At 43.0% G+C, this 22,474-nt stretch overlaps 1 protein-coding gene across 3 annotated transcripts; it reads right to left on the bottom strand.

Moving 5' to 3' along the window:
- Positions 1 to 153: 153 nt before the first annotated feature.
- On the bottom strand, positions 154 to 20,598 carry CSRP2 (cysteine and glycine rich protein 2). Of its 3 annotated transcripts, none has more exons than XM_033221201.1 (6): positions 20,496 to 20,598; positions 8,422 to 8,534; positions 5,082 to 5,250; positions 1,743 to 1,872; positions 1,006 to 1,099; positions 154 to 467 (listed from the first exon to the last, which is right to left on the bottom strand). In XM_033221201.1, the coding sequence occupies exons 2-6, from the start codon at positions 8,531 to 8,533 to the stop codon at positions 391 to 393; spliced, it is 582 nt and encodes a 193-aa protein (XP_033077092.1). In that variant the 5' UTR covers position 8,534; positions 20,496 to 20,598; the 3' UTR covers positions 154 to 390. The 3 variants fall into 3 exon arrangements, with proteins under 3 accessions (XP_033077092.1, XP_033077093.1, XP_033077091.1); XM_033221202.1 differs by having other exon boundaries at positions 20,521 to 20,597; XM_033221200.1 differs by lacking the exon at positions 20,496 to 20,598 and adding an exon at positions 12,450 to 12,472.
- Between the last annotated feature and the right edge of the window lie 1,876 nt (positions 20,599 to 22,474).

Raw genomic sequence — 22,474 nt, 5'->3', positions numbered from 1 at the left:
TGAGACAGAGATCCTTTTCAACAGTTGTAATGCAAACATTAATGAGTCAACTGGGTAATGGGGTAACAAAGGTAGGGACCCAAATGATTTTCCACTAACTGAAATCAGAACCTCTCCTCCAAAAGATTAATTAAAAGACAATGAACACCCAAATCAAGCTGAAGTTTTATTTAAAATGTAAAAGAAATGTTCCCCCAAGATGCTGGTGAATAAAGCAAAAGGATACGATACAGTGCTCTCTTCCTACAAGTTAGCCAGCCTATCCAAGTACAGGGCAATATACAGTACTTAATGCTGGTAGAATTTCACAGTAGTTTAGTGTTAAAGATTATCTGTGCCTAGGTTATGAAGAGATTCTCAGTGTGTGATGTTTAGTTCAGGGTTTACACCTTACTGGGCATGAACAAGAGCCCCTGCTCCTTGGCCATAGCCAAATCCCTTGGGCCCAAAGTTCTTTGCATAGCATCCTATAAAGGAAAAGGGAGGAAGGATAGTTAGTGCAAGTCCATTAAGCTTTGCTAACACTGCTGAAGACCCACTCAATAAACCCCCATAAATTAAACAAACTGCTGTGTAAAAGGGCTCAACTTATTTACGATGTTAAATAGGTCATGTACTAAATATATTGAAGCTATAAAGACAAGTCCACACATTCTGGCTCCATAGTGTTCAGCGTGGTCTTGCTAAGTTGCAAGCATGAGTCAGGCCAGGTAAGGTATGTATTTGTCTATTTTCTTCCATATACTTACTTACGCTTTGCTCAAGAGATGAAGGCAAAAGATGGCTATTTGTAGTGTTTTTATCGAGGGTGAGTTTTAGATGATCAGGAACTTAAGATTTTTATCTGTGGTTCTCTGTCATCTATAAGCATCTTGGGATATTTTATTTTCAAATAGTGGCACCCCTTTCTTTTTCTTTTTTTTTTTAAAAAGACCAGTGACATTTCATTAAATAAGAACCATATGGGATATTCATATGGACAGCAGTAACTGAAATTAATTTTACCTTTACAATAGATTTCACCTTCTTTTTCAGTCAGAGTTGTTGATTCAAGACTCTTCCCACACTTTGCACACCGGAAACAGTTTTTGTGCCAGGGCTGGAAGAGATGAATGTGTCAGCATGTTTGAGAGGTCTGTTTCCTACAGTTCAATGAGATGTGTGGCAAGAAGTGGCTCAGCATGATCACCCCAAAGCAAACTCCTGACTTCTGTGGTTCAGCTCCAATGAGAAGGCTGAAACCAGACCTCAGTATCTGCCCTCCTGATCACCCACAGAAAGGCTGTTTCCCTAAGAGCAGCCTCAGTCCTAAGCACAAGCCCAGTCTGCTCCTTTAAAGAGACCATCTTCTATCTGGCCAAGAACAGTGCAGCTCAAAGAGGTTAGCTGGTAACTTTTCCAAATTCATACACTGAATTCACATCAGGTGTCCTGACTTGGATTCCTGCTTTTTTCACTATATTGAATAACCTGGAGATTCCCTTAGAGTCTGGCCTTTTAAAGTTTAACCTTCAGGAGTGCCCCCTATGAAAACAATTTCTTTTAAACATAAAAGTGACTTGTCAAATAAGGGAATCACTTCAAAAAAGTTAGTAATTCTGATGGAAATGCATTTAAAGAAAAGTTTCATATAGGACACTGATTTATAAGACATAACCCAAGCAAGAAATGTGGAAGGGTTAGGGGGAGAAAAGGAGCAGAGAGGATTCATTTGCTGTTATTAATTCGAAATAGCACTTTACCTTTCCAGCTCCAATTATCTTCTCGGCAGCATATACAGAATCCCCGCATCTGGAACACTTCTCGGCACCTCCATATTTCTGAGCAAATTTAGAAGTGTTTGGATTTGTTGTAGGCCTGTGAGGCTGAACACTTGTGGAAAGAGGGGAAAAAAAGTAGGCAAGAGTTTCCACAGGGCCCTTTTGAGTACACAAGGCAGGAACAATGGAACTCTGGGACTTAACCACTATATTGCCTCAAAGCTGGAGGCCTTCGCAGCCCAGGACAGGGGAGGGAATAAAGAAGAAATGACTCAAGTGCCAGCCAGAGTTACTGCTTGAACCTATCTATGGGCTCATTTATTATTACAAAAACCAGACAGGGACCCAAACTTAAAGATCTGTCCCTCTGAGTCTAAACGGAATTCATTTAATCCTCAGTGTTGGCCTCTCAACTAAGCAGTTATATTATGGTTTATTAAAACTTACCAGAGCATATATTTTTACTTCAAAATATCACTGGAATCATAGCTAACTTTTTACTTCACAAGAGTTGGAAAAATCACTGTTAAGCAGTTTAAAAATTCCACAAATAGGTAAGTTGACTTTGGTCTATAACTAAGAAAGTTAAGCATGTTTTATAGATTACTTAGTCTCCCCGTATATCTTGAATAGAGGAAAATGTGAACAGCCAACTTTCTTCATGGAAAAATATTTTGGAAATTTTTATTATTACTATGCGATTTATCTTTCATTGTTCTCTGATAAGGGTGGTAGGTAGTTCTGTCACTATTTACAGATCACTGAGTAAACCATATTTCTTGCTATCAGTAGGAACTATTTCCATGCAGTAAGGTGTATCTAGTATGTGCAGAATACCTTCGGGCTTTGAGAAGACTTTTTTTTTTTTTGAGACGGAGTCTCGCTCTTGCCCAGGCTGGAGTGCAGTGGCGTGATCTCGGTTCACTGCAAGCTCCACCTCGCAGGTTCATGCCATTCTCCTGCCTCAGCCTCCCAAGTAGCTGGGACTACAGGCGTCCGCCATCATGCCTAGCTAATTTTTTTGTATTTTTTGGTGGAGGCGGGGTTTCATCATGTTAGCCAGGATGGGAGAAGACTTTTTTTTTTTTAAGCCCTTTTAGAACCTTATAAATTAGCTGAGCAGATAAGATGACAGCACTCCACAACTGTTAATTTTTCCTACTGGAAAAACAATGTCTTCCTAGCACTTTGGGGGGCCAATGTAGAAAGATAACTTGAACTCAGGAGTTTGAGGTCAGCCTGGGCAACATAGCAAGGCCCTGTCTATATTGAATAAAAAAAAAAAAATAATAATAATAAATAAAGGAGGGTTCACTGGTCTTTGTGCTTTAAATTTTAAAAGGTTTTCTTTTTTTTTTTTTTTTTTTTTTTTTGAAGCGGAGTCTCGCTCTGTCGCCCGGACTGGAGTGCAGTGGCCGGATCTCAGCTCACTGCAAGCTCCGCCTCCCGGGTTTACGCCATTCTCCTGCCTCAGCCTCCCGAGTAGCTGGGACTACAGGCGCCCGCCACCTCGCCCGGCTAGTTTTTGTATTTTTAGTAGAGACGGGGTTTCACTGTGTTAGCCAGGATGGTCTCGATCTCCTGACCTCGTGATCCGCCCGTCTCGGCCTCCCAAAGTGCTGGGATTACAGGCTTGAGCCACCGCGCCCGGCCAAAGGTTTTCAATAAAACCTTTAGAACACAAAATTAGATGTAACAAGACGGAAAAGGAGAGCAGAGCAAGTAAAACAAATTTTAATAAAGATAAAAAGCTAAGCTGGGCATCATGGCCCAGAAACTCTGAGGGTAGAAGAAGCTCAAAGAACACAGAGGTGAGCCTCAATGTAGTACATACTGCAGTTTGAAGAGAACAGATTTTGGAACCAAATGGACATTGGTTCAAATCCTGGCTCTCTCACTTATTTATGTGACCTGACTCTTAGTGTCATCTATAAAATGGACAAAGTATCTATACCTCAGAGTTACTCTGAGGATTATACAGAATGAAGATAAATGTTCAACAGACAACAGTGACTCAATACATGGTAATCATTATTTTAGCCAAGCCAAGCACCATGTTTCATTCAGGTCATAAGGTTTGGAGTTAGACTAGGTTAAGTTCCAGGCTCTACAATTAACTAACAGCGTGACTTTGGGCAAAGTTTTTACTTAATTTTTCTTGTCTTCATTTCTTCTGAAGAAAGAGAGGATGCCCTCTGCTGTAGGACTGTTGTGAGGATTACACGAGTTAACATATGCTAATGCTGCACAGTGACTGGCACGGTTTATGGTCTTGTCCAAGGGCCATTTTGTTGGACTATTACACCAATTTTGGACTTTTCAATATAAAATGGATGTGAAAATGTTAAGGTCAAAAAGTAGAATCAATGGGTTAAAAATACGAATTAAGAGGAAATTCCAGATTGGGCACAGTGGCTCATCCCTGTAATCCCAGAACTTCGGGAGGCCGAGGTAAGTGGATCACTTGAGGCCAGGAGTTCGAGACGAGCCTGGCCAATATGGTGAAACCCCACCTCTACAAAAAATACAAAAATTAGTCAGGCGTGGTGGTGCACGCCTGTAATCCCAGCTACTCAGGAGGCTGAGACAAGAGAATCACTTGAACCTGGGACGCAGAGGTTGCAGTGAGCTGAGACTGCACCAGTGCACTCCAGCTTGGGTGACAGAGTGAGACTCTGTCACACACACAAAAAAGTGTGTGTGTGGGGGGGAATTCTAAACAAGGAAGTTATTTAACCTGAATATGAAATACTAAGTGAACTTTAACAAATTTAGCACCTTGATATGTTAGCACCAAAGCCTTTAAAGTTTAATACTACTCTCTTAAATAATCAAAAACAAGAAAGAATTTCCATTTTTAAGTTAGAGAAAAATGATTTCTTGATGAAAAATGTTTACATAGAAGGAGGGACTGACGAATTAGCATTGACTGCTTACACTGCACATGAGAAACGCCTCTCATGATTCACACAGCACATTTCTCTACCATTTAATTTGATGACATCCGGTCTCCAAGGTGCTGCGAAATAGAAGTAAATATAAATCACTTGCTTTTGAGAACAGGACTCCTTGATACAGCTTGGAATGCTATAAAGCCAGGAACAGAAATCACTGGAATTATTAATAAGAACTTTGTTAGGTCCAAAACTGTCAATATTTTGAACTTAAAAGAATAGTCACTAGTTTACATTAGAAAATCAGAGTCCCATTTTATTTACTTAGTTTCAACTAAAAATCTGGAGATTCCCAGGTTCCTGTTCAGCAAGCGGCACTAACTGTCGCAACTCATTTCTGAAGGTAACCAACAGTCTCCCAACTCACCTCTCTGGCTTGATGCCCAGCCTCTCGCCACGGTCCATGTTAAGCGTGCCAGCGCCCTGGCCGTAACCGTAGCCTTTTGGCCCATATTTCTTTCCGTAGCAGGATTTGCAGTAGATCTCTTCATCGTGAATTGCCACTGTTGTGCTATCTAAATTTTTCCTGCAAACCACTGCAGGAGAAAAAGTTAGACTTTACACATGTTCCAAAGACGCCTTTTTCCTTAGAACAATGGTGGCATACATATGGCCTACAAATGGTAAAGGCTGAGGCTCCCTCACATTCCTGGTTTATCCTGTGGCTTCCCAAAAGCCATGAGACAGCATCTGGACTGGCCAGCTACATCTGAGGATTATTTACATTCCTCCACAGATAGGACAGTTGCTTCAGAAATGTATCAGAATATAACATCCAGAAGCCTCAAGCTTTATTTACTTTTAGTTTGTTTCATTTATTTTGTATTCCCTTTCCTATGGTGCCGATCAAACTTTTACTATGATTTCCCTTTCTGGGAGATGATATTAAGGGAGCAAAGTTTCAGAGGTGGCTATAAATTACTTAAACAAAAGGAATAAAACACCACCTTGCTCCCAACCTTCAACACTCTTAATCTTTTCAGCCTTGTCTTACCAAGTACTGTTAAATCACAACCTAACAAAGAACAGAAGGGTAGCTCAGTGCCTTGAGGGACTTGCCTCTGTATCCTTTCCTCCCCAGTAGGAACCCCCTGGGATAAAAATAGTTTTAAATCCTGAATTCTAGTTTTCATCACTAGTCTAGACTGGCAAGAAGTATCACCCTTTCCTCTCCCCAGCAGCTTCTCCAGCAGTGATGAGCCTGTCTGAAAATCGTCAAGTGCTTTAAAGTCTGCATTTGTTTTCCCTTCTGTCCCAAAGGAGAATGCATTCTTTTTTGATGGATCTCTTGCCACAGGACATTTCCACGCGTCCCACTTCATAAAACTGCCAAATGTCATCATGTTTCATCCAGACATTATTTCACTTTCTAAAACTTCAATTAAGCTTGACAAAAAAGTAAATTGTGAGGAAACTCACTGGTAGCACAATCTGGCAGCTGGAAATCAAAGATCAGAATTTCTCCCCCTTACTTAAAAGACAATCGTATGATGATGCAGAGTAGAATGATCGTTACCAGAGGCTCGGAAGGGTACGGTGTTGGGAGGGAAGTGGGGAGAGTTAATGGGTATACAAATATAGTTAAATAGAATGAATAAGATTTAGTATCTGATAGCACAACAGGATGATTACAGTCAACAATCATTCATTGTACATTTAAAAATAAGAGTATAACTGGAATGTTGGTAACAAGAAAATAATGCTTGAGGTGACAGATACCTCATTTAAGATGATGTGATTAACATACATTGTATGCCTGTAGCAAAATACCTCATGTACCCCATAAATATATATACCTACTATGTACCCATAAAAGTTAAAAGTAAGAAAAATAAAAGGGGGGGCTTGAATAAAAGGAAGGAGAATAAGGCCAGGCGAGTGGCTGACGCCTGTAATCCCAGCACTTTGGGAGGCTGAGGCAGGCGGATCACGAGGTCAGGAGATCGAGACCATCCTGGCTAAGACAGTGAAACCCCGTCTCTACTAAAAAGACAAAACATTAGCAAGGCGTGGTGGTGGGTGCCAGTAGTCCCAGCTACTTGGCAGGCTGAGGCAGGAGAATGGCATGAACCCGGGAGGCGGAGCTTGCAGTGAGCCAAGATCGCGCCACTGCACTCCAGCCTGGGTGACAGAGCGAGATTCCACTTAAAAAAAAAAAACTAAAAACAACAAAAAAAGGAGGACAAAAGGAAGGACAGCAAAGAGGAAGGGAGGGAAGGAGGACTAGCTGGCTGGTTTAAAATAGAGTTAAATTCTGAAGGTTCTATTATCTTAAAGTCTTCTATGGCAGAATGAAATGACATCTACTCTGGAATCTAACTGTTGAGGCTCAAATGCTGAAATACAAAATACTAAAGATAACTATATCTTAAACCATACTTAAGCTAACACCATGCACTGCTGAAGGACAACTACCCTTAACAGACAGAATAAATGTAAATAAATGTAAAAACTGTTTTGAAAAACCTGCATGAACCAAAACAAGTGTAGGTATATGAAAATGTTACTATATAACCACCCCTTTCTTCCCCAGTCCTCATTCCTGTTCTCTGCAGTAAAATTCTCATAGGTCTGCAAACTACTCTGAATTATTTCCTTAAAAGGCTTTAGTCAGCAGAGACAAATATTAGAAAGGATTGGTAGAAATGACCAGTAAAGAACTTGACATTTAGTAAAACAAATGTCAACAGCATACACATATGTGTTGTTTTATTATGGTGTAGACGTTGTGGCTGAACCTAGACACATGAAACTGAGAGCAATTTCTAAAGTATTTGCATTCTGTTTCCATACTTTCTTGGTTACAAGCCTGCTGAAAAATAGATTCCTTTTTTAAAAAAGTAACTTCTAAAAGAAATGATTAAACCAAGTCTTCTGAGGAACAGTAGCATAATTATTATGGAGGCATACACAGGAAACATTCCTATGTAGTATTCTTATTTTTTTGTAACTGCAACTTTCTGTTGTCTGCTTCTGGTTGTCTGCAAAGCAGTTATGCTATTAAAGAGGTCCAGATACCTTGAATGCTGGCTCCAATGAGGTACAAGGACAATTCAAATTTGAGAAAAGAAGTCTTTTCCTGATGATTATTTCTCAACATAATCAATTTTTAACCTATGGTTTTCTGTAGGAATTTTCCCTGTACAATACTATTGATAAGGCAAACATCTGTCTGTATGGGTGGGTTTATCTGATATAATCACTCACTGAAGAAAATTCTGTCATTAAATCAGAAGATGATTAATGATGTGCTTTCTTAAGCTGCTACTCTACAGTTTTAAAACTGAAGACTTTGTTGTCATTAAAGGGAACCTGAGAAAGAGAAAGGTGGGCTGGACGATGAGCAATTCATTTACTCAAAAATGGGAGCTAAGCGCTTGCAATGTGCCAGAAACAGTGCTAGGTGCCAGACCGCATAAGCGACACGCAGCTCTCAGTGAGGTGGTGGAGACAGATGTGTTAACAAAGTAAAGGCCAAAACAGAGGCCAAAAGCTATGGGGACACAAAGGGAGGCTGTGTGTCTTGGGCCACCCCTCCTGTCTTCGCTGCTAGCCTCGGCATTTACAACATCTAAGACGACTGGTAAAAACCATTTGTGCTTTCTAAATGATCTTTGTTTGCAAAACCACAATTTTTCCTTAAATAGGCATATTGAAGCTTTGTACATACAGATTCCGTCAGAGGTGGAGCACGGGGAGCTACTTACTGCAGAGAAAGCAGCAGCGGTGGAAGCTCCTGCCATCACACTGCACCTCTTCTGCGTGGTACACGGTCCTCCCGCAGGCCCCACACTTGTTTCCACCTCCCCAGACAGGCATTCTGAAGGAATAAAGGCTTCATTAGAATGTCCCTGTGCTGGTCGTAAGGCTCCCTAGAGGGCTGTTTAAGCCCGGGGACAGCTGCAGATTTTTGTTTCTTTATGAACCTCTCTAACCACATCTTTCAAAGACCTGAGTTCCTCCAAAATAACCTCGTCTCCTCTCCCAAATCACAACTCTTACATTAGGAAACTGGCTTTGTCCTGCACAAGATTTTTTTTTTTCCTGCCAGACAAAGGACCTGCATTCAATACAACAGTACAGGTCACCAGGAACAAAACAAACTATGCCATTAGACTCCACAGGAGTTAAGAAAGAAGCGTGGGGAGGGGAAAGGCAAGCTTTGTCCCCCTCCCTAACATGCCCATTTTTAATAAACATTTTTTTAAAACTCAGCTGAAGATCTTACCCTTGGGTGGAGGTCTTAATTACATGTTTATAATGCATTGTGACAACACTAAATTCTTAACATTTAACACATATAAGCTATGACACGCTTTCTAGGGAAGAAAGTGTGTTGCCCTGCAAGAACAAGTTTTACATTTGTTTGCTGAAATTACATGATTGTAGCGTAAATAGCTGTGTCTGTGACTCATACAACTACATGCACGGAGCCTTTGCTGTAACCACAACAAACGCCCATCCAGATGGCTCTGGCTTAAGTTTCTATGCTTCACTAACCCCAAGGCCCACTAGTCCAGCCAACAGTTGGGTTTTCCTCTTTGACAAGTCAGTCAGGCCATACAGAATGTGCCACAAGTTCCCTTCTACCAATTGAACTGTTTGCTGAGCATGCAGGAATAGCCTCTGAACAGTATGGCCTGCTGTAAAGGGCAAGCTGGAAGTACAGATCCTAGGCTGTCTTATTGTCATGTAGGGCCAACATTTTCTCATCTGCCTTCTCAACAAATTGGTCTGCCTCGACCACTTTAAAATGCCTGGTTCTGGCCAGGCATGGTGGCTCATGCCTGTAATCCCAACATTTTGGGAGGCCAAGGTGGGTGGATCACCAGAGGTCAGGAATTTAAGACCAGCCTAACCAACACAGTGAAACCATGTCTTTACTAAATTTAAAAAAAAAACGAAAAACATTAGCCAGGTGTGGTGGCGGATGACTGCAATCCCAGCTACTTGGGAGGCTGAGGCGGGAGAATTGCTCGAACCAGGAAGTGGAGGTTGCATTGAGCCAAGATTGCACCACTGCACTCCAGCCTGGGTGATAGAGTGAGACTGACAAAAAAAAAAAAAGCCTGGTTCTGAATGACCAGCTTCCTCAGATGCCTTAACCAATATAGAAAGTCATCCTGCTAAGAAGGCATGTTATGTCTGCCCTGCCCTGAGTGGTATCTAAAAACACAAGCGATTAATTCCCCTTTCCCCGTCATCCTTTTCGGGCTTCCTTCTGTAGAGTGACATTTGCAGCCCTTGCCTGTTAAGTCTCCTTAGACAGGTTGCTTGCCTCTCTAGGAAACAGGTGGCTAATAAGGCCGAGGCCTCTTACTAACCTAAACCTGGCTAGAAAGAGAAGGGAAACAGAGTGCTGCTAAGTAGAAAAGACTAAATTTAGAGTCTCCAATCCTTAAAATCAAAAGGGATGTGGGGAATTCTCATCCTACCCCATTAAGGTGATCCAGAACCTGACAATTTCCTGAACACAAAGATGAGGCCTTTCCAAAAGAAAGATTAATGGAGCCGATCACTGCGGTGGGAAACTTTCCAGCACTCAGTATTCTCTTGCCTCTCTTCTGGTGATACCTTCCCTAGACTGTCTTCTGGAAAAGCAGCCATCTCTTTCTTAGACCGTGTGGTTTAGAGAAGTGCTTATTAAAATGTGGTCTCCTGGTGATGGATGGGCCACTCTTCTTGTTACTAATTTGAGACAAAATTCAGGTAAGCATTTAGAAACTTTTATGCCACAAGAACTAAGAGAAGATCAGTGAACTCATCTTGTTGAACAGAGTCATCAGTCTGTCTTGGAAATTAAAAATGACAGTCCTTTACTGATATGGTTTGGCTGTGTCCCCACCCAAATCTCATCTGGAATTACAGCTCCCATAATTCCCATGTGTTGTGGGAGGGACCTGGTGGGAGGTAACTGAATCCTGGGGGCGGGTCTTTTGTGTGCTGGTCTCATGATAGTGAATAAGTCTCACAAGATCTGATGGTTTTATAAAGGGCAGTTCCCCTGCACGCACTCTCTTGCCTGCTGCCATGTGAGATGTGACTTTGATCCTCATTCACCTTCTGCCATAATTGTGAGGCCTCCCCAACCATGTGGAACTGTGAGTCAATTAAACTACTTTCCTTTATAAATTACCCAGTCTCAGGTATGTCTTTATTAGCAGCGTGACAACAGACTAACACATTTACCATAGATGGTTTGAAAAGCACTGGTTTTAGATGGTATCGATTCTACCCCATCTTCGTCTGTTTCGTGTTGCTATAACAGGATACCAGAGACCAGGTAATTTATAAAGAATAGACTGAGAATATAAAGATTTGAAGGCTGGGAAGTCCAAGATCAAGGTACGGCAGGTTTAGTGTCTGCTAAGGGCCCCATCTGTGCTGCAAAATGGTGCCTCCAATGTAGCATCCTCTGGAGGTCAGGAACACTGTACCTTACATGGCAGAAGAACAGAAGAGGGTGAACCCGCTCCCACCAGACCTTTTTATGGTGGTACTAATCCTTTCAAGAGAGTGGATCCCTCAGGACCTAAACATCTCCCATTAGGCCCAACTCCCAACGTTGTAGAATTGGGAATTGTTTTAACATGATTCTCAGAGGGGACAAAAACACTCCAACCATAGCAATCCCCAACCCCAGGGCTGGGCATGTGACTCAGTCACGGCCAATCAACTGTGCCTTATCTTATCCTGCATGCCTCAGTTATGAGCCAGTAAATTCCCTTCTTAAGTCATTTGGAATTGGAGCTCCTGTTCCTTAAAACAACACACACACACCACACATACACACAGACACACACACACGCCCCTGACTGCTATGGCTTGTTACCACTAAACTGTAAGTCTGAATTTGCAAAAAGCCAACTTCTCTTAACCAGACAGGAACAAAGTCATTCCAAGGGTCCACAAATGTTACCAGGCTTACCATGAAGGCATCCACATAGGATCAGTATCTTGCAACAATAGGACATGTTTACAAGCTTTCCTTTTGTAGTTGCATAAATCTTTTATTCTCCTCCCTGGAGACAGGCACTCCATTGTTTAAATCCAGACTGAAACATAAGCCTGGCTGTAAAACTTAAGACATAAAGCCTTGGCTCCAACAGCCTGCACTGACCTGTGTTTGTAGTACAGTTAGTGACACTGACTTTGCCCCTTGCCTCCAAAGTTACCTGTATTCTGAATGCTCATAGATGCAACAGCCATCTGCTGGAAGTTCCCTCATGATTCCTGCAGAACCAAAGGCCAGAATCCAGGCCTATAGGCAATGACACTACAATTACTTATATTGGATCCCAAGTATCAACTGGTTCTTAACATACTTCGTTGTTGTCAAGGCATTTCTATTATTGAAGCATTTCTCATATTAGAAAGTGAACTGTTAATACCAACTTGGTATTTTTCATTTCACACATATTTACTTTGGAGCAATCACCAGTAAGAAGCCAGATTGCTATCACGACTGAGGTTAGACTATACTGTCTTTGAATAACACTTAAAAATACATTAAAAGGAAAACAATTAATAACCTTGTTATTAAACGCAACTAATAACCTCTTCCATACCATTGAAGAACAGCCTGGATTTTTAAGACAGAAGGAATATCTTCCCTTTCTTTATGTAATTCAGGGTTTCTTTAAACTAACTTACTCTAAGTTAACCGCACCAGCCAAACGTGAATGTGTCAGCTTTTCAGGAAATACTTACCCAAGTTCCACAGCATTCAACTTACTGTGCAATAAGTTTCTGGTCCCTTGAGGGTGCAGACCACATCTCTGTATTCTCCACACCATCTACCAGAGTATGTGCATATATCAAAACATTACAGTTCTATCCAGTTTAAGGACTTTCCTAAGGATTTCTAAATAACCTTTTCTGTGACAGAGGGAAATGATGTAACATAAAGAGCATCCTCAGAAAGTTTCAGTTGGATTTACATTTTTTTTTAAGATGGATAGGGAGCCAGGCGTGGTGGCTCATGCCTGTAATCCCAACGCTTTGGAAGGCTGAGGCAGGAGGACTGCTTGAGCCCAGGAGCTCAAGACCAGTCTGGGTAACATAGGGAGACCCTATATTACCTATATTTAAAACAAATTTAAAAAGAAATTAGCCAGGCGTGGTGGCACACATCCCTGGTCCCAGCTTCTTGGGAGGCTGAAGGGGGAGGATTGCTTATGCCAGGCATGTCAAGACTACAGTGAGCTATGATCGCACCACTGCACTCCAGCCTGGGCAACAGAGCAAGATGACCCTACCTCAAAAAAAAAAAACCAAAAAAAAAAACCAAAAAAAAACAGTGGATGGGGATAGTTGAATATTCCTTATATTGTTCTCTACTTTGTATGCCTGAAATATTTCACAATGGAAGGGATGAGGGAGAGTAAGTAGATTGACTGGTTTAAGCACACCTGAGTTAACGCCACCGTTATCACAGCTGCGCAACCTCGGGCTTCATTTCCTCAAGCTAAAAATGGGGACAGGTGGCTCTCTCCACCCACAGAAATATTGTGAAGGCAAGATAAGGTAAGCAAATGCCTTGGCAGGAACCCAGTAGCTGTCAGCTTGAAGACAAAGGGGACATCTCACTCTATCCGGCCTGCTATCAGTACTCTAGTAGGAAAACCCACCAACCAGCACCTAGAACATAGCTGCAGAGCAACAAACAAGGTAAGGAAAAAACTGAGCTGATTGGTCACTATAAACCTTCCTTTTTGGGGACATTAAAATGCACTCCAAAGTAAAGCAACAGTTCTACATATGGTGGTGACTGTCTAAGAAACAAAGTTCAAATTTACACTTTTAGCTTGAACCTCTAATGGGCATTTCCTGAATTTGGCTGGAAGAAGTGTGATGATCTTCCATTTCTGTCACTCTTGGCATTACTGTGCATTAAAAAAAAAAAAAAAAAAAGTAAGTCTTCATTTTTCTTACAAGCCTTTGGCCGCACTACTCCACTACAGCTGTCATTAATCACAGCAAACTGGATTTGCACTAAGCAAATCTGGGCTGCATGCCTTTCCCAAATCCTATGCATTCATTTACAGAATGGTAAGAACAAAAATACAATCCCACTTTACATCTGATAAAATAGGGCAAATTCTGTTTCTCAGTCTTGTTCCTTGTTTTTCAGTGTCTGAAAGAGTTCCACACTATGACTGATCCACTGTATTAGATGTTACAATGTGATTTATATCTGAACACCTAAGTGCAATTTCTCCTTGCTGCCTCTCCTTAGCCTAAGATACCACCCAAAATTCATAAGACTCAACCATGGGGAAAAACTGATATAGTCTAAGTCTGAGTCGTCTTATGGTACAGTTAGTTACCTCATTCTCTAGATAACTGTGGTAGGAGTTATTAAGAAATTACTTTAGGCAGATAGAGAGGAAAAGGGGTCCTTGGGAAGCTTTCCTTTTTTAAAGCATCTCTGGAAAAGTTTCTTGTAAAGCCCTGGCTCCTAGAGCCAGACCGGCAACCTTTGATATGCAAATGCAGGCCATGTGAGTCATGCAAATGCCCTACCTGTGTCTGGTCACATGGCAGCCCCTACATATCTTCACGTGTGTGCAACATCATGGCGCCCTGTATTTGCATATTAAAAAGCTAGGGTGTGAGGGCCAGCTTTTTCTTGGACTACGTGAATGATATGCCTGGTCAAACCAATCCCCTAAGCCCTATGTAAATCAGACATCGTCTCCTCCAGCCTCTGCAAATATACCTGGCTGGTATCCCTGGTAGGTGGGAACCTCCTCTTTGGGCTTTGGAGCTGCCCTCCCTCTGTCTCTGTACTGGGGAGCTTCTTCTTTCTGTCTTCTCCCTTCTTGCTTATTAAACTCTCCGCTCCTTAAAACCACTCCATGTGTGTCTGTGTCGTTTTATCTAAACTGGCGGGAGGACCAAGAACCCTTGTGTTCCTGCACTCATGAGAGCCGTATCATAACTGAGAGCTGACTACCTGGGCCATTCTCATACCATTAGTGCTGCATTTACTGTCTGTCTTTAGAATGGGAATGACTTGAATCTATGAAATTCAAATCTATATGTCACCATTTAAAGTTTAAGTTATCTGCTCTGAAACTAAAAGTTTGGATTGAATCAGTCTATATTGTATATTTACCCAGATTCTAAATGCCTCCAGAAGCTTTGACATTTTATTACTACATGTAGGGCCTTGTTATTACACTAGAACCTGACTGTAATCCAATCTCCCCTAAAGGAGAATTTATTATAAAATACAGTCTCATCTTGAGCCACATCCAGGGGGAGTTACATATTAAAGAATGTAAGTTAGTAGCACTGTCCCTGGTTACAATGACTTTTTAGCAAGGCCAGGATTTGACAGCTATAGTTAATCGGAAATTAAGCTTTCAGTTGATGCCTGTTCTACAAATTTTTTCTTCTGTTACCCCAACTACCCACTTAGTCTACTTTTCTTATGGAAGTGAATACCACTGAACCAAGGATGAACTCTTCATGTCTTAGTGATCAGCTCCATACTCCATTTGGCTCCTCCTACTGAAGCCAAATCCTCAACCTGGCCTTTAAGTCAGTTTAGCATAAGGGCAAAGTAAGAACACGTTTGGAGTCCAGGAAGTGTCATTTCTCTCATCCGTAAACTTAGGGCAACAGTACCTTTTTTAGAGAGTTAAGAACAGTACCATCTTTACAGAGTTATAGATGAGATAATGCTTGCATAGTCGGGACTCAAATGATAGTATCAATATTTAGCAATGTTCTAACCTTTGTTATCAATACTCATCTTGCCCTACCATCTCACATATCTATTCCTTCCTTATCCCCCAAACCCTCCCCATCAAGGCAACTGTCTTACCTCCTTTCCATCCAGCTAACTTCATTTCTGTGTCTCAAGTGATTTTTCCAGGGTAGAGGCAGCTTATAAGCACTGTAAAATGCTTTACTGTTTATGAAGCTCTCATATAAATGTATTAATTCAACAATATTTCATAAGCCATGTACTGGGCTAGGGGCTGAGGATAAATGGGTCATAAGGAAAGGCCCGTTTTGCACAGAGTTCTACTTTGGTGGTAAAAACATGTGGACAAATAATAGCAATACAATAAATGACACAGACGCATGCAAAAAGGGCTTCTGCACCGTTTACTTTCACAGGCAGATCCACTGATAGTGGATTCCTGAAACTACGTTGAGAAAGATTCTGAAATTCAGTCCAGGTTCTACAATCAAGAGAACTGCGATTAATTATTTTTGCCATGGAAACCGCAATACACATGCCACCTTTCAGACATGCCAGATATAAAAGAAACAGTGCGGAGCTTAGAATCAGATAGACACAAGCTGGTTGAAAAAGCCAGTTATCAGCTCTGTGATCTTGGCAAAATTTCCTTAACCTCTGAGCCTTAACTTCCTCAGAGGTAACTTGGAAATGGATGAGAACTATCTTATAGGTGGTTGTAAAGATTTAATGAGATAAAGTTTGTAAAGTACCTGGCAAAGAGCCTGTACTCCACAAATGGGCGGGCTTCCTTTTCCTTTAGGAATACTTGGGGCCTGAATATACCAAGTTCAGTCAGTTAGGTCAAGGGTCCCAACCCCCAGGCCACAGACCCATAGCTGTGTTTTGTGTTCAGGCTACTTGCTACTTGTCTGTGGTCTGCTAGGAACCAGGCTGCACAGCAGGAGGTGAGTGGAGGGTTACTGCCTGAGCTCTGCTTCCTGTCAGATCGGTGGAAGCATTAGATTATCATAGGAGAGGGAATGCTATTGTGAATTGTGCAGGTGAGGTATCTAGGTTGCCCACTCCTTATGAGAATCTAATGCCTGATGATCTGAGGTGGAACAGTTTCATCTCAAAACCATCCCCCCACCATCCATGAAAAAATCATCCTCCACAAAACTGGTCCCTGGTGCCAAAATGATGGGGACTGATGAGTTGGGTGACTTGCTGAGGTCACAGATCTCCAAAGAAACAAATCAGGCTCATGTTTTGATTGCAGAACCACAAGCTTTCCTCAAAAGTACCATATCTGACAGGTACAGAACATTAAGGGTTGAGACTATTTAAATGACCTGAGAATTCTCAATCCTTGAGTTACCAAATTACACACCTTCCTCTCCACTCAACTAGCAGTAAGTGATCTCTGCGCACCACTCTCACACCCAAACTGCTACTTTCAACCAAAAAGCTATTACCCCTCTCTGCTAACCTAAATCTAACTCCACTGAAGGAAAACTCTCTTCTAATCTAGCGAACACTCCTGTGTGTACCTCAGCCTCACCACTCTTACTACTTTTGAATTCTGCTACCACTCATGTCTTCAATTTAGAGTGCAGCAAAATTCGACACAGATTTGAATCACTATCTGCCAAATCCCATATTGTAATTAAAATGCAACTATGCTATAAGCTCAGTAACCCTGATCCCCAGCATCTGTGATAGCAATTCACAATCTGTGCAAAACTACAAGTTATTTAATTATTCAAACAATATTTGCATGATTTTTTCATGGAATCAGACCTAGATATATATGCTGAGACTATTGTTTATTTGCCCAGTGATCACAGGTTGTTCATTTGATCTGCTAGTTTTCTCATTTTAAAAATGGAGAAAATGCTTATTTATATAAGGCAGTTTCGAGATTAAACAATATATGCAAAACACCTAGAATAGTGTCTACCACATGACAGGTAATAATAATTACAAATACTTCTATAAAGTTTAATATATGTTTTACGTATATTTATATTACCTCATTTAATCCTCATAACAACTAAAGTAAGCACTACCACTATTCCCATTTTATGAGTGGGGAAACTGAGGCATCAAGCTATTAAATGACTCATAACTATGAAACCAAAGTAAAATGACCAATTCAACTTAAAAATGAATACCAATAAAATTCCAGTTCCAAAGTATTTCACTGATGTTTTGCTAAACTAAACCACTGGTAGCAATACGGATATAGTACTGACCTTCATGGCTATGGCATAGGTTCTTCTTTAAGCTGAGTAGTTCCTATACTGCTGTGTGCTGGATGAGGATTCGTTTCTCTGTGCTTATTTTCTTTTGGAAGTACTGTGAAACCACCATGAAGCCCTCTTTCCTATAGTGAACTGGGAAGTCATTTGGCCCTAATGAATTACATGGTGTCTGTTCTTATTAGTCAAAGACAATTAATAGTACTGTTGGCACAATGAGGTTGTAAACAAAAAAGCAAGGAACCTGATATCCTTTCCAGATCATTCACAGTATACTTCTATTAGTTCTTCCTCTGTGACTTACAACAATAAAATTTTTAACAAACAGAAACTGTGCCTGTGGTAAAAAGGAATTTGAGGAGGAAAAAATATATAAAAAAGAAATTGTGCCCAGCTTCTCCACCATCCAGACTGAGAAACATTCCCTTAAGTCAGGATTCTTAACCCAGAGTCCACAATTCCTTTTAATTCTGGGGGTTGGGCAACTTGGTACCATATACTTTATGTTATGACATTTTGAGAAGGGGTCTGGAGGCCTCACAGGAGTGCCATGATATAAAAACAGTTAGAAACCCCACCTAGGTAATCAAAGACCCAGAGGTGTCTGGGAATCCCCACCCAACAGAACCCAAGGGATGCCATGCCGGCAGTCAGGGTAAGGTGCCTTGAGGAAACCTGTGAAAATCTGCATAAAGAAAGCTGGCCTCCAGGCAATGTCTAGGAAACACTATTCAGGTGTGAGCCAACTCTCTCCTGAAGCAGACTTTCACTGATAGCCTTTTCCCACACACATTCAACCAAGTGCACAACTTTGTCTAGTTACAAGGAACCACTCCCAGGCTGGGCTGAGCTTTGTACAAGTATCAACAGGCCTCATGACAACCCTGCAAGGCATGTGCCACCACACCCATTTTATATGATGAAGTATTGAGGCCAAAAAGTAAAGTTAATTTGCCCAAGGGCATCAAACCAATGGGTACTGGAGTTGAGGTGTGAATTTGGTCCTGCCTGGCTTCGTTCCTGCCCCTTTCAGCCATGCCTCCTCTCCCATAGTGGGCTCCCTTTTGGGGTTCATTTGATTCACCTCACTTTTGACAAAGAAGAAAAATTAGAGACCCAGATCATTATTGCAATTTAGTGTCAGAGTTGCCTCTGGACTCAAGCTTCTAAAACTCCTGATTTTGCAATTTCATCAGGGCAGGCCTCCAGCAAGAACTGCTTTCAACACAGTACTTAGCATATACCAGTATCAATCAATATTTGTTAAATACATTTGGAGAAATGCATTAAAAATATATGATACAAACTTTAGATCCAATCTGCAAATATCTATTGTATGAATCAAATTATATTTTTGTTCCCTATAATCACAACCTTATTCTTTCCTTCCTTCTTTCATTCAATTGTCCAAGGCACCCAAGAAAGCACTGTGAGTTTCAAAGACTCATGTGACGCAGGTCTGGTCTTAAAGGTAACACAGCACCAAAAGAGCAAAGAAAACTACAATGCAGAGGAGAAAGGACCCAGAGAAATACTGACAAAGTATCAGTGACAATGGACGAGAGCGATGACCCCAGGAGTATTGGGGGAGACCATTTAGCACTTCACAACATCCTTTGTAGGTTGGCATGCAGTTCTGAAATTACGTTAGATTCTCTCTTTCTAAATCTATCACCCAACTCTTTCTTGAAAAACGGGAGTCAAAGTACAGCTAACTTTGTGGCTGTCCTATTTGAATTCTGGCATTTTATAAGTAGAGTTTTAAAACAGGTTAATTGGAAAAGTCAAGAACTAAATACGACGATTTTCACTGCCCGGGTTAAAAAATTACTAACCGCCCCCGCCAGAAAAAAAAAAAAAAAAAAAAAAATCTGTATCGAAAAGCATTTATAAAGGGAAAATGTGCTTGGTTTGCAGACTGCAAATAAAAGAAGTTAAACATTTTGGGTAGCCATTTAAATAAACATCGTTTAACAAATGTCCCGGTTTAGATGGGGGAAAGGGATCCGCCGGTTTAGAAAGCCCGCCCCCCGCCCCCAGGGGGTGCCTACGTGGAGCTCCTGAATCTGGCTCTGGAGAACCCAGAATGTGATTCTCAGGACCTGTCGCATAATTTCACAACCAAGCATTCTTGCATTCTTCTTTGTACCTGAATCGTAGAAAGTTCTGGAAAAAGCTAGGAGTGAGCGACTGACATTTCCCTGCTGTTCTTTCGACATAGAGTGGTTCGGTGCTTGGTGGGCAGGCACCACCAAACAATGGGGCCGCTAGGAGCCCGGTACGGCGGCAGGAGCAGTACCCTGGGCTCGCGGGGGATGTAGAAGCCCCATTCCACCCCTAGGGGACCGAACCCGGTAAGGTCGCCCTCGGTCTCACCACACTCCGGGCAGACGGGGCCCTGAGACTCAGACCCCCACCCCAGAGAGAACCTGCCGCTGGACGAGGGGACCCACGGCTGCCAAGAGGCGGATTAGCAGAAACGCGAAACTCACGACCCGCCTCTCCCCCAGAGAAACCAGCATGGAGAAACTAAAGGTCACGTAAGATTATTTACCTGCCCCGCGGGCCTGGATCCCAGCGCACGGCCTGGGCGGCCTCAGGGACAAGGGCAGGTGTGTTTGAGGGATAAGACAGAGAAAATCTGGGGCGCAGGGGTGAGGAGGCTGGCAGGGGCACAAATGCGGACCGGGATGGGGATGTCGGAGGAGACCGGGGTGCGCCGGCCGGGCGACAGCAGGACCCCAGGAGGCGGTGGAAACCCCCCGCAACTCCTGCCCTGGGGTTGGCAGCGCCGCGGAACCGCCCCACTGCCCCTACTCACTTGAGTCGGAGGCGGGAGCACGTACCGCAGGCGGAGCTAGCGAGGCTAAGCTGGAGGTACGGTCCACAGAGTCCCAGATCCGAGGCGAAGCGCGCGCCGGTGCCTTTTAAAGAGCGCCCGGTGGGCGTGGCCTGTGTCCGCCCCGCCTTCCTCCCGGCCCCGCCCCGCCCCGCCAGCCGTATTCCCGGAGCCGCTTGCCGGGCTGGGGCGTGTAGCGGGCTGGCTGCCCTCGGCCCGGCTCCGGGCTAGCCACCAGGAGACAAAAGGCAGGAGGCCCGCCTCTTCCTGCAGCTTCCCGCCCGCCCGGCATCTTCCCACGTCCCGGGACTGCTCCCTCCCAAAGGGACCCGGCAGTTCCAAAAGCCACTGGGACTTGGAGAGGGACTTCCTTCCCCTCCAGGGAGGCCCTGCGGCGGGACGGTCCCGCCGGGAAGTGGCCCTCGCCGCCCTGCGTCGGACCTCTCCACCGCGAGCGCCGATCCCCCTCTTCGCGGAGACAGACGGGGCGGGAGGCTCCAGCAGTAAAAAGTCAGCCAAACGGGGCTTTCCGCCACCTCCCCCCTTGTCCTTGTCAGTAGACTCAACGTGATTAACTTCCCTAGTTAACGCATATTCTCTCGTCCCATTTCCAGCTTCTGGGAATCCACAACTTTCTTATTCTTAAAGAGCAAAATTCCTCATCTAGACTAAATAAATGACGTTACGAAAACGCCCCATTCCCAAAGTGTTTCGCTCTTCCCCTCCACCAGGGCACAGCACGCGATGCTGAGGGGGAAGAAACCTAAACCCGGGCAGAAATCCCGGGCGCCACAGGGCCCTGCGTTTCTATGTGTTGATGTCAGAAAAGCAAAAGGGTACCGTGACATCCGAAGGGACCTAATGCCTAAGATACAGGATGATTTATTGTTTTAGATGAAAAGGAAAATAAACAATGCAATCTCTATCTGGTTCATATTCTAGGCCTCCTCATGACCTCTCCTGCCAGAAGCAATGATCCCAGAGAATTGATACTTGCGGAGTGGGGAGTTCAAAAAAGGCAGTCAACAAAACCCCCTCATGCCATAAATGCTTTTTCCTCCTCTGGTCCAGAGTTTCTCATCCTCCACACCATTGACCTCTTGGGCTGGATAATTCTTTATTGTAGGGGGCTGTCCTGTGCATTGTAGGAGGCTTCCACGCACTAGATGCCAGTTGCACCCTGCCCCCGACGTTGTGACAATCAAAAAGTCTCTGGACATTGCCAAATGCCCTCTTAGGGAGACAGCAGGGGGCACATATCCACAAAACAACGTACAGAACCGACTTATAAGATTATTATTGTTTTATTTTATATGCTGGGGCCAATCCAGGATAAACTCATTATAGCTGCCTTGTTCTCTGTCCATCAAGAACTGTCCAAAAACACATAGTGGTGATTGACATCTCCTGATACTGTGGCAGGAGTCTGGAAAGCATTCTTGCCTGCTGTGAGCTTTTCTAAATATGGACAATCCTTATTTCCATGATATCAGCTAGTGTAAGTGACTTAACTATGGGCCAACAGGAAAATTCAGTCCCTCAGATTCTACATTTGCTTTAGCTCAGCTGCTTACAGTATTTATTTTTTCTTGTGTAAGTTTGCCTAGTGCTTCTACTGAATGAAACTGTATCAGTGAGTCTCACTGCAGCACTGGATTTTAGCAAGCCACTGCCCTTTCTCTCCTACCCTGAATTCTTCTCAATGCCTCTTTGTGGAAGGGACTCCCAGACCCGAGCTGTTTCTGTCAAGCTCGTGCTGTCCCGAATATCCAGAGCCATATCTTACCATTTGAAATTGGGCTTGTTGGCCGGGTGTGGTGGCTCATGCCTGTAATCCCAGCTACTTGGAAGCTGAGGCAGGAGAATCACTTGAACCTGGGAGGTGGAGGTTTCAGTGAGCAGCAATCGTGCCAGTGCACTCCAGCCCGGGTGACACAGGGAGACTCCGTCTCAAAAAAACA

Source organism: Trachypithecus francoisi, unplaced genomic scaffold (assembly GCF_009764315.1).
Source record: "Trachypithecus francoisi isolate TF-2019V2 unplaced genomic scaffold, Tfra_2.0 Lachesis_group11, whole genome shotgun sequence".
In the NCBI taxonomy this organism is placed as follows: Eukaryota; Metazoa; Chordata; class Mammalia; order Primates; family Cercopithecidae; genus Trachypithecus; species Trachypithecus francoisi.
Note: the sequence above shows the minus strand (reverse complement) of the source record. Positions and strands in the feature narration are given on the sequence as shown.